At 41.6% G+C, this 12945-nt stretch overlaps 1 protein-coding gene across 2 annotated transcripts in view; it reads right to left on the bottom strand.

The window, feature by feature from the left end:
- The window catches only part of MAP2K1 (mitogen-activated protein kinase kinase 1), a gene marked incomplete at its 3' end in the record, with an annotated part of 76517 nt that overhangs the window by 28868 nt on the left and 34704 nt on the right, over positions 1 to 12945 (bottom strand). For both annotated transcript variants that reach the window (XM_079700318.1, XM_079700319.1), the window contains 3 exons: positions 12277 to 12423; positions 4676 to 4753; positions 4044 to 4095 (listed from right to left, as the gene is read on the bottom strand). In XM_079700318.1, coding sequence (XP_079556444.1) covers positions 4044 to 4095; positions 4676 to 4753; positions 12277 to 12423 — 277 coding nt within the window. The remainder of the gene's footprint in view (positions 1 to 4043; positions 4096 to 4675; positions 4754 to 12276; positions 12424 to 12945) is intronic.

Below are 12945 nucleotides of genomic sequence, written 5' to 3'. Positions count from 1 at the left end.
TTATTGTGGCTTTAACTTACATTTCCCTAATGATGTTGAATATCTTCTCATGTGCTTATTTGCCATTCGCATATCTTTTTTAGTAAAGTGTCTGTTCAAATCTTTTACCCATTTTTTTTTCAGAAGTCACAACTAGTTCTGATATTTTATTGTTCCAAGGATATCACAGTTTTTTTTTTTTCAGGTATTGTTGACATATAACATTATGGTAGTTTGAGCTGTGCAACATAAGGATTCGTTATTTGTATATATTGTGAAATAATCACCACAATAAGTCTAAATGAGATCTGTCACCATATATAAGTACATTTTTTTTTCTTTCATGAGAATTTTTAAGGTCGACTCTCTTACCAACTTTCACGTATTCAATATAATATTATTATCTATGATCAGCATGCTGTTTCTGACATCTCATGACTTATTTATATCTGAAAGTTTGTACCTTTTCACCTTCAGGCATTTCACCCCAAACACCTCCTGCCTCTGGCATCCGCCAGTCTGTTCTATCTATGAGCTGGGATTTTTCTTTTTTTTAAAAAAGATTCCACGTGTAAGGGAGATCATGCAGTATTTGTCTTTCTCTGTCTGAGTTATTTCACTTAGCATAATGCCCTCAAGGTCCTTTCATGTTATCACATGGCAAGATTTCATTTTTTATTTGGCTGAATAATATTCCATTGTATATCTGTACCACAGTTTCTTTATCCAGTCATCTGTCATTGGACAATGGGTTGTTTCCCTATCTTGGCTATTGTAAATAGTGCTGCCGTGAGTATAGGGGTGCATATATCTTTTCAAATTAGTGTTTTCCTTTTCTTCAGAAGTGGGATATACCCCAATACCAGAAGTGGGATTGCTGGGCCATATGGTAGTTCCCCTCCTAATTTTCTGAGGAAATGCTATACTCTTTTCCATAGTGACTGCACCAATTTCCATTCCCACCAACACTTCACAAGGGTTCCCTTTTCTCAACATCCTCTCCAAAATTTGTTATTTCTTGTCTTTTTTTTTGAATTTTTGAATTTTATTTATTTTTTATACAGCAGGCTCTTATTAGTTATCTATTTTATACATATTAGTGTATACATGTCAATCCCACAATTCATCACACCACCACCCCCGCCACTTTCCCCCCTTGGTGTCTCTATTTCTGTGTCTCTACATCTGTGTCTCTATTTCTGCCCTGCAAACCAGTTCATCTGTACCATTTTTCTAGGTTCCACATATATGCGTTAATATACGATATTTGTTTTTCTCTTTCTGACTTACTTCACTCTGTATGACAGTCTCTAGATCCATCCACGTCTCTACAAATGACCCAATTTTGTTCCTTTTTATGGCTGAGTAATATTCCATTCTATATATGTACCACATCTTCTTTATCCATTCCTCTGTCGATGGACATTTAGGTTGCTTCCGTGACCTGGCTATTGTAATAGTGCTGCAGTGAACATTGGGGTGCATGTATCTTTTTGAATTATGGTTTTCTCTGGGTATATGCCCAGTAGTGGGATTGCTGGGTCATATGGTAATTCTATTTTTAGTTTTTTAAGGAACCTCCATACTGTTCTCCAGCTTTCTTTTGATTTCCATTTGCATGAAATATCTTTTTCCATCCTGTCACTTTCCGTCTGTATGTGTCCCTTGGTCTGAAGTGGGTCTCTTGTAGACAGCATATATATTTTTACCCATTTTTTTAAAATTGCATTGTTTATCTTTTTATTATTAGGTTGTCAGAGGTCTTTATATATTCTAGATAAAGTCCTTTGATGGATATATGTTTTGCCTATATTTTCTCTTAGTCCATGGCTTGCCTTTTCATCTTTGTCACAGCGTCTTTGGAAAAGCAAATGTTATTAATTTAGATGAAGCTCAATTTATTGGTTTTTCCTTTATAGTTTGTGCTTCTTTTTTTTAAACTTCATTGTTTTTTTTTAAATTAATTTATTTTATTTTTATTTATTTTTGGCTGCGTTGGGTCTTTGTTGCTGCAGGTGGGCTTTCTCTAGTTGCGGCAAGCGGGGGCTACTCTTCATTGCGGTGGCTTCTCTTGTTGCGGGGCACGGGCTCCAGAGCGCAGGCTCAGTAGTTGTGGCGCACGGGCTTAGTTGCTCCGTGGCATGTGGGACCTTCGCGACCAGGGCTCGAACCCTTGTCCCCTGCACTGGCAGGCGGATTCTTAACTGCTGCGCCACCAGGGAAGCCCTATAGTTTGTGCTTTTTATGTCCCATTTTAAAACTCTTTGCTAAAACACAGTCACTAAGATAGTCTCCTATGTTTTCTTTTAGAAGTTTTATGATCCACTGAGAGTTAATTTTTGTACATAGAGTGAGGTAATGGTAGAGGTTCATTTTTGTGCATATGGATATCCAATTGTTCAGCATCATTTGTTGAATAGATTCTTCTTCCCCTATTGAACTACTTTGGAATCTTTGCCAAAACTCAATTGACTCTAAATGTATGTGTCTGTTTCTGAACTCTTCATTATGTTCTATTTGATCTATTATGCTTAGCTTCACACCAATGCAACACTCTATTGATTACTGTAGCTTTCTAATAAACCTTGAAGTCAGGTAGTCTAAGTCCCCCAACTTCGTTTTTCCTTTTTAAAGTTGTTTGGTCTATTCTAGGTTCTTTGCATTTCCCTATAAATTTTAGACAAAATTTGTCAACTCTACAAAGGCTACTGGGATTTTCAGTGGGATGGCTTTGAATCTACAGATCAAATACAGCAAAACTGACATCTTAAGAATACTGATGGTGGTTGTGGTTGCATAACAACGTGAATGTACTTAATGCCACTGAACTGTATATTTTATTTCTTTTTTTAAAATTCTACTTGAACTGTACATTTTAAAATGGTTAAAATGATAAATTTTATGTTATGTATATTTTACAAGTTTAAAATTTTAATTTAAAAAATACCTATTCTAAAATTTAGAATGTATTACCTAATATATAGTGGCTCATAAGCTGGGCAGTCAGTTTCACCAGTCCACTCCTCTCTTCCTCCACCATCCCTCCCTAGACCTGTCACTATTAGCACACTGTAGCTAAAGGGACATGGCCAAGAGCACTGTGTTTTTCCATTTGTCTTTCCTCTGGCTTCTTCATCTTTTTTTTAAAAATAAACTTTATTGAGGTATAACTTATATACTGTAAAATGCAACCACTTTAGCGGAAAGTTTGACTTTTGATAAACGCATATACCCACGTATCTACCACCACAATCTAGATATAACATTTCAACACCCCAGAAAGTTCCATCATGCCTCATTGATGTTAATCTCTCCCTAAACCCTCAGGTAACCACTGATCTACTTTCTGTCCCTATAGATCTGTGTTGTTTTCTCTATAATTTTATATACATAGAAACAGTTTGTACTGTTTTGGGTCAGGCTTCTTTCATCCAGCAGAAGTGTTTTTGATATTCATCAAAACTACATGTGTCAATAGCCTGTTATTTTTATTACTGAATAATACTCTCTTGTATGGATATATTGTAATTTGTTTATCTCTTTGCCTGTTGAAGAACATTTTAGTTATTTCTACTATGAATATAGCTGCTTTAAGCATGTGTATACGAGTCTGTATGGACATATGTTTTCATTTATCTTGAATAAATATCTAAGAGTGGTATGGTTATATGACAAGTGTATGTGTACCTTTATTAAAAGGACCCAGAGTTTCTTTTAGAGTCAAACTCACATCCAGTTAGTCATGGTTTGGGCCTACGCACAGTCTAGTGCAGTGGGCAGCCAGGGACACTGGGGGTTGGGTAACTAAGTCCTAGCTGGGCATCTGGCCTGTGCATACTGGGTGACCATGTGTGTCACAGCCTCAGGTAACAGGTATAACACATACTAAAAAGAGGATGGTTCTTGCTGCTCTAGATATCAAACTAAATAGTCAAAGAGTGGTAGTAAAAATCAAAAATACTAGCAAATGGCTTTTATACCAAAACAAAACACAAAAGAGGCTGCAACAACTTTTAGACTTCAGCAAAAATCCAAAACATAACAACTAGCAAATAAATTCTTACCTCTGTGCATAATCTTGTGCTTCTCCCTCAGGTATGTCAGGCCTTTTATTACCTAGGGGAAAGGAAACGTAAAAAGATGGAAACTGAAATAGTGGTGTTTAGAAAATACTCAACCTTTCTATTTTAAAATGATCTAGGAAATATTTCATCTAACATCACAAATTTGCCTTCTTCCCTTATTTTTCTTCTCTCTTTTGATTTTTTAACCTGTCTTATCAAGAAACCATCTTTTTACATGGTATATAGAGTATGATTTTTAAGCAAAATTGATTTTTGCAAGTTTAGACAACTGTAAAAAAAACCACTTTGCTTGAATTCATTTATTTCCAAATCTGCAATCTAAAAACGAGGCTTTCTGATTCCACAAATGGGAATTCTTTTGGATACCCTGTCCTATTTTTCAAGATATTTTAATATACAGAAATCTACTTTGCTAGTTTTAGCAAGAAAGAGCAGGGGGTTGGGGGGGAGATATTGTATCTAGAATCTAGATAGAGAAAACTCTGGTGAAAAACCTAACTTTTCTTACAAACCTTCCCTTTGTTGACTTCCTACCTTCCTCCTTGTCCCTTTCCTACCAACTCAACTTATCAGTGAGGGAACCTGGAAGAAAAACTTCTCAATATACTCACAGCAATGCTAACTTTTCCTAAAATTTGTTCAGGAATTCTTCCAGCTTTCTTCAGGACTTGATCCAAGGAACCCCCATCCTAAGAACAAGAATACCAGCCCATTTAGTGACAATGTTTCTAACTATTCTTTCAAGTGTTAAACTTCAGCAGGAAAGTAAATCTCACACATGACAAATCTTCCTAGAAGGGCACCCTTCAGTCTGTTCAGATATCAAGTAAGACATGAATGCAAAACATTGTGGGAGCTGCCAAACAACTAATAACTCAAATCCTATGAATAATCATTAAATAAATTACTAATTTAGTGGTCAAAAATTACTAATTCAGTGGTCAAATTACTAATTCTACTGAACTGACAGAATAGAGTAGCAGTTAGGAGTGCAGGCTCTAGTGGCAAACTGTCTAAATTTGCATCCCAACTCTTACTATCTAGTGGACATTGAACAAGTTACTCCACTTGTAAAATGTGGATGATAATAATTATAAGGCTATTATGATATTCATAGGGCTATTATAAGTATTAAACAAGCTCATATATATATAAAGCCCTTAGAACAATGTCTAGCCCATAGTAAGTGCTCAATAAATGTTTGCCATTTTGTCACCATTGTGTAAGTCACAACTTGCATTTGGCATTATCTTAACAAATTATATTTAATAAAATCCAAAGAAAAATGTCATAGAAAGCAATCATTCATGCCACAAGTCCTACAAAATGCCATGCACTGTGTTAGGTTCTATGGGGAATAAAGATACAAAAAAGACCTAGCTCTTGTCCTCAATAAATTTACAAACTAGTAGGAGAAATATAAGACTCAATAAAATATAACAAAACAGAATAAATGTATAGTAAAAGTGCTACACACACACACACACACACACACACAGAAGGAGGGAGAATTCTACCTTCACTTAGAAGATAGCATTTGAGCTGAACTCTTACTCAAAGAATGAGCATGATTTCCATACCTGGAAAAGGAGAGGGGCAAGGGGACAACAGAACAGAGCGGGAGCACGCTCCTAACCACTGGAGTGCCAGGGAATGCCCAAGAACAGGGTATCTCAACAAGATCAAAAGCAGAGAAGCATTAAATTGCTTAGTACTCCTGGGATGACATGCAGTTCACTCACTGTAGGCGTATGAACAAATGCAGCGATGGATCAGGCTGGAAATGGCCATCTGTGGCCATATCATGGAGCCCCACCAAGGAACTAAGACCTGAGTTTACGGAGGCAGAAGGAAAGGTACCCAAACCATAGCAGCTGAGAGAAAGAGACAGGGCAATTAGCAAGCAGCTGATCAGGCGGAGATGACATGAGCAGGACCCAGGGCAGAGGCGGTGGAAAGGGAGTACGCAAGAGGGGATACACATGTGGAGTGAAGCTGGCTTCTGTAGGGCTCACATACAAGGGCCTTCCCATCCGTGGAGGCTACATTTTAACCTAAGATCTTGAAAAAATGCTCATTCAAGGAACCCTCACGTGTTGAGACAGAAATATGTTCCTGCCTCTATGGCTTCGGGTGTAGACAATTATCAGTCACAACATAAAACTACCCTAGAAGTAGGGATAATTCCTACAAACTCAGATTGATTTTCTAAAGTATACTGTCTACACTGGGCAGGTACCATCGTCAACTATCATCTCTTAATCACCTCTGTGTAAGGCAGAGGGATACATGAGGAACTAGGAATGGGAAAAACTGTAAGTACAGGAAAAAATACCCTCTGCCTGTGGAGACAGAACATATTCATAAAGAGGCAAGGCACCTTACATCCTCCTCTGAACAAGGCAGGGAACAAACAATTGAATGAAGAGAACACACACGGCTACAGGTGCCCAGAGGAGGAAGCGATTCCTGGACAAAGCGGCCAAGGGAAGGGCTCACGACAAGAGTGACACACGGAAGCTGAGCCTTGGAGGTGGGCGACATCTGGGTAGGAGAAGCAGAGAGGTGTTCCCACTGACATCCTGCCTCCAAAACCACCCATCCTTTAAGATGCAGCATGCAATGTAAGGTCACAGAACACTGCATAACATAATAAAGAAAAGAAGGACAGAGAATAATCCCATTTTTATAAAAATAAAAAAGTGTGCATATACTCACACAAAACCAGAATATCAAAAATGTTACCAAAATGTTCCAGTCTAGATAGTAAGATTACCAGGGGTCTTTGTTGTGCGATAGTTTCTTCTTTGTGCTTTTCTATGGTTTATACATTTTCTACAATAAATAAATGTCTTACCTTTTAAAATTACTGACCTCATTTATGAAAGTGGAGAATTAAATCTATAAATCAATTAACAGATACTCACTGAGCACCCATTTTGTACAAAGGCATCATTAGGTAGCTACAACACTACCTAAAGGAGGTGAGAAAATAGGTAAAACTCGTTCAGGGATACAGAGCTCTCAGGAAATGTTACCTAAAACAATGCTAAAAATAGATTATCAACTTAAAAATTCTATGCTTATAAAAAGGATAGTTTGGACCAATGACTTTCTATCACAGATCAACTCTGGATCATGGATGCTGATAGAAAAAGAAAACAGTACAGGTGTATACTCAAACGCACACTAACACCCCTGAATACGTTAAACTTCTCATCATCATAAACTCCCTAGCACAACTACCTAATGGTGGGTCAGACAACCAAGGAGCACAGGGGAGGATTTCAAACTTCAACCTAAAATTCAAATGGGCCATAATCTCCACACGGATATGAGCATGGAATTATCAATCTAGAGTCAAAGAGAACTCCTTTGTAAACACACATTTTCCAAGAGCCCTTGGAAGAGCCCTACCCAGGTGGTGAGCCAGGGTGGGGTTTGAGTCATCCTTTGAGCCTGGCTGCCTTCACAATGCCACAGGCCCCTGTTGGCCAAATCAGGACAGCGCCACAGCCCAGGTAAACACACCCAAGTCAGCAGGCTCCTAGAAATGCCACAGCGCCTCTCAATTTCCCTTACTGACAGGAACAGGGACTCCAGTGCAGAAAGTTTCCAGCCATTTCTGTTTTGCTTTCAGTTGAATGTGGTTTCAGACTCTTTGTTTGAACGACTTTGCCTAATTATCAGGGAGGACTATACACTTAAAACTAGGTAACAGAGCAATTCTGTCCAAATCAGATGCAAACGAGGCAGAAGAGCTAGCCTGTGGTTCTCAGGTTCCACAGCCAGGACAGGGCGGCCCAGCTAACTGTCTTGGTTTACACTTTCCCTGGGGGTTGTGGTAAACATTTCTGTCAAAAAGGAGGAAACGCTGGCTCTCCTCCCTTTAACCTCCTCTGCGCTACAAGCAGAGTTACAGAGTGAACAATGGGATTAGCAGGATTTAAGAAGCATGAACCACATCAGGATCAGCCAGTGTTGCCTGCGACTCACCTCACAACCTTTCAATTCTACTGCATTGTTGCCAAGGACTTGCCTTCGCTGACTAAAGCTGCTGAAACTGCTTATTTTTAGAAACCAATTATTAACTAAGTCAGTGGTGCTTTTGTGAAGGTTTTCTACAGAAGAGACAAATGCTTTATGGGAAAAAAAAGAGCTCAAAAGCTTTTACTCCTGCATGAGAAACATCAATCCTGAGTCCCCAGTTCTCTGGTTGCTCAGCTACCACCTGAGTAGGAATCTACTTCCCCAAAGACAAGAATATTCCTGTTCTGATCAGGCAGCATCCATGTACCCCTTGGGTCTCAAAACTCAGACTGGGCAGTGCAAACACAGCTTATGTCTAGGAAAGGTCAGCCCCTAGCCAGGTGCATTCAGAAGATGGGGCTCCATGCACGATGATGACAAATTTACTTTAAACTGCGTCCAAAAAACAATCTGAGCAGTGCGTAAGTAGCCAGTACGTGGTAAAGCAAATATGGCAAAATGTTAACGGTAGAATCTAGGTGGTGGCTTTAGAGTGTACATTACTCAATTCCTTCAACTTTCTGTACTTTTGAAATTTTTCATAGTAAAATGTTGGGGGAAAATGCCAATGACAAGGAACATCATGCAAAGACTGTGACACGGAGAGAACCAAAGAATCTTAGAAGCTGGGATATGGCTAATGAACAGAGCTCTATATGACACCACCTTTGAAATGTGGAAGCTGAGACAAAGGAGAAATCCCTAAAGAGAAGTGGCAGCCAGTGGTCAGAGAATTTTCCTATCACAACAGCCAGTGCAGGAGTTCTCCTGCAGGAGGGCTTGCTCAGGGACCAAGGAAGGGGTGAGAGGGCCCAGCCTAGAGCAAAAAGCTACTCTGGGGCATGGCTACTTGAACTTCAGGCCACAACTGCTTCCTTACAGGGTCCCGTACCTGGCAACTCTGAGCCTCTCCACTAGTGTTAACAGACAGTTCCAGCTGCCCTCTGAGCCTATGTATACCCAGGAACAGAAGGCCCTAACTCTCTCTTGAGCCCTAACTCTCTCTTGAGCTCTGACCATGTGCTCTCCCATCCTGCTTCCCTTATCCAGTCATTCAACACATACCACCTAATAGGTGCCCTACACTCTGCTTGGCCCTCAGAAAGGTTTTGACCCTCTCAGTCTCTGACAGCCAGTTTTCCACACTCAGGCCTCCCACGGTAATTCCAGAGATATCTTCTGCTTCAGGGACTTACGTGGGAGGATCTCAATATCCCCAGAGAGCTAAATCCATGGGGGAAAACAACTGACCTGCAGGTACTAGAAATGGGCCAAGAGAATGGGAAAGCAATCCTTGTGACGTCCTGTGTCATCTCCTCCTCCAGGAGGGAAAGGCTAGATGAGGGAAAGGCTGGACAAGGATAAGGAGCACGAGGCTGTGATCAATGTCTATGAATACAGAGTGAAGAAAGGATTCCAGAATGAGGAAGCCTCAACACAGGTCAATTTAAGACAGACAGAAAGACTGAACTCCACATGGCAAGAGGTCACATAAGGCCAGTAAAAGAGGTTCCAGCAGGATCTGAATAAATGAATAGGGCACTGACTATCAACGTTTAGGGCCTGATCTTAACCTCTGAAGCAAGCACCCTGGAGTTCAACCATGCTCAAACCTACAGATAGCCTCCTGGTTCCTCTATTAAAGGGAGAGGAACAGAACCTGGAGGTTACTTAAGAAAGAATTCTGATAGTTCAGAAGACAGCAGGCATGAGGTGATGCATACCTGGTGCTCAGAAGCCCTCACGTCCACACTGATACTCCTCACTTGAGAAGGCCCTAGAACACAGCCATGCGGCCTGTGAACAGCTCTGGGGGCAGAGACGCTGCTCTCAGTGGTTCCATCCCCTCAGCAGCTCATGTGGCACTTTGCCCTAACAGGCACTAAAATAAGTGTTTGTGAAGCTGAACCCATGTTGATTAACTAATGTAATCAAGTGACTGGCTACAAGTGCCAAAAACCATAGAAACACAGAATGTTAGCATGGGGAGGGGTCCCTAGAGAACATCCAGTCCAAACATTTCTCTGCAGAAATGAGAAAATCTTGAGAGAGTATATGACTTACATTATGTAATGGAGAGACTATGAAATTTAAAGAAAGCGGACCTGGTTAGAGACCCTGGTTACAGCTCAGCTCTGACACTTACTGGTTATATAACTTAGACTAATTACTAAACCTCTCAAGGCCTTGTTCTCTCCATCTACAAGCTGGGGGTGGGGGTGGGGGTCAATCCATGTCATATGACAGGGCTGATGTGATTAAGAAGTCACATAACGTGAAAAGGACCCAACAAGTGGTAGAAGATGGAAAAGCTAGTTACTATTATGTCCAGCCATGCCACCACCCATCTTCCGTTATTTTGGCAAGACCCAAGAGGAAAAAAGGCTACTCTGGCCTCTCCTGTTTTATCACTGGTTGACCACCATCACCTCTACCCTCTTCCCCTTCTAGTTTCCAAGGACCTCCAGTGCCATTTACACATCTTCATCCAACTCTTGGGCTAAAGCTGGAAAACCAACCATCATCAGCACAAAGAGCACAAGAAACCCGAAGGATAAGGAGCAGCCCCCTCCCCCTGCCCTACCCCGCCCCACCAAAGGGAGGTTAAAACCCAAGTGGACAATAATCAGCACCCCAGGCCTGGGCTAGGACCAAGCCAGAAACATTCACATGCTTCCCACAGAGACTGCTTCACTCTCCTTGAAGCAAGAAGGAACGAGAGCTTTCTCAGTGACCTTCAGACGCACAGGAGACATTTTCAGAATCTACGTGCCATATGGCGCCACAGAAGTCAGCACATGACTGCAACACTGTGTATGGCACTTCTTGATCATTGAAATGAAGAGATGTTCAAAATAATGGGGGCACCAGCAAGGGACAAACTTCTCAGGAGGGTTCTCCTGGAGTTCATTAAGACCAGGCCCTGGGGCTCTCACTCCAGAGGTGAAGGCAGGTCTACAGAGTCAGGAAGGAAGTGGAGAAGCTGCTGAGGGACACTAGGCTGGACTGAAAGCAGAGCAACCACGAAGCATGTAGACTCAATCATGTCAGCCCTTGTCTCTGAACTGTCAGCCCCAGTGAGAATAAAGCAAAAGCTAAAGTTGGCAGAAGGCATGCTCTGAGTCACACAGTGTGCTGGAAGACTTACAACTCTTATTTTAATCAATCCTCACTACAACGAGGCAGGTATAATGATGGCCATTTTATAGATGAGGAAACTGAGAATCAGAAAGATAAAGAAACTTGCCCAAGGTCATGACAAGAAGGTGACAATCTGCAAACAAATAATTACTGAGCACCTGCTGTGGCTTTGGAGACACAATGGCAAACAACACAAGGTGTCCACTTGGATTTTTGTGGAGAGGGGAGATATGAATAAACATCTTAGATTCCAAAGTTCCCTGTGCCATGCTGCCTATTGGGGACAGAAAAGCATTAGCAACCATGAAGCCAGCCTCTTTGAAATTCTGGCCATCAAGGATGGAAACAGAGCCCCAGTCACTATCCGGTAGATTCAACAAAGTACACTGGGGTCAGACAGCCTTGGTTTAAATTCTACCAATTCCACTTACCAGCTGTATGACCTTGGGTAAGTTATTCCATTTCTCTGCGCCTCAGTTTCCTCATTTGTAAAATGTAGATAATGTACCCAACTCAATAGGTGTTATAAAAATGTAATAAAATATTAATTTGCTTAGGGTAGTGCTTGATATGATATACACCCAATAAATACTAGCTTATCAGTAATAGTTTTGCTAACCCTGCTCTTAAAGCCAGTTATAAACTCTCTGAAAACAGGGACTGTTTCACTTATCTTCATAACCCCAGAACATGTACCTAGCACACAGCATGGCATGTAATAAATGGATTTAAACTATATTAAGCAGATTTTACCCATATCAAAATCTTGGGGTCAAGAAAACTGGGAGATGTGCTCTTGGTACAACCACCAGGGACACCTGATTGCTGCCACCTCTCTTTGAAGAGACAGGGACCTAGGAAGGAGGCCTGTCATCTTCTTGGCTATTCCAACTTCTACAGCCAGGCTTCCCACATGCCCAAGACAGTGATCTGGATCCAGGGAGGAACAAGGAAGCAGCCGGTCACATCTCAGACCAAAGATTAGACCAGAGCCACCCACTTTCCAGGCCGCTGCTTCAGAGGCTGACAGGTTGCCACATACCATGTGCTCCATGCAGATACTGATCTCGCCATCACTGTAGAATGCACCGTAGAAGCCCACAATGTAAGGGGAGTTGCACTCATGTAGAACCTGCAGCTCCCGTATGATCTGGTTCCGGATTGCAGGTTTGATCTCCAGATGAATTAGCTGGGAAAAGAAAGGTAGAAGGAAGAGAAGCTTTAAAAATATATGGATGGGGCTCCCCTGGTGGCACAGTGGTGGGGAGTCCACCTGCCGGTGCAGGGGACACGGGTTTGTGCCCCGATCCGGGAAAATCCCGCATGCCGCGGAGTGGCTGGGCTCGTGAGCCATGGCCGACGGGCCTGCACGTCCGGAGCCTGTGCTCCGCAGCGGGAGAGGCCACAGCAGTGGGAGGCCTGCATATCGCAAAAAAAAAATATATATATATATAGATAGATAGATAGATAGATAGATGGATGATGGATGGGTGGATCGATGGATAGGAGCTTTCTTAAATGCTTAAACTCTTAAAGGTAGGAAGAGAGGAAACAGGCAAGTTTTAACAAACAAGTTTCTGCCCAACCAGAGCACTGAGTGCCAACACACCAAGGCAGGTGTTGGCACTGGAGGAGTGGCCAGCTGTGCCTCTACTCCTGGGAGGCAAGACTGAGGAAGAGGGGGCTCACCCCTCCCAAGAACAAAAGGACC

The sequence above is a fragment of the Hyperoodon ampullatus genome (genome assembly GCF_949752795.1).
Source record: "Hyperoodon ampullatus genome assembly, chromosome: 3".
In the NCBI taxonomy this organism is placed as follows: Eukaryota; Metazoa; Chordata; class Mammalia; order Artiodactyla; family Ziphiidae; genus Hyperoodon; species Hyperoodon ampullatus.
The sequence above is the reverse complement of the archived record's forward strand: the minus strand, read 5'-3'. Positions and strand labels throughout refer to the sequence as shown.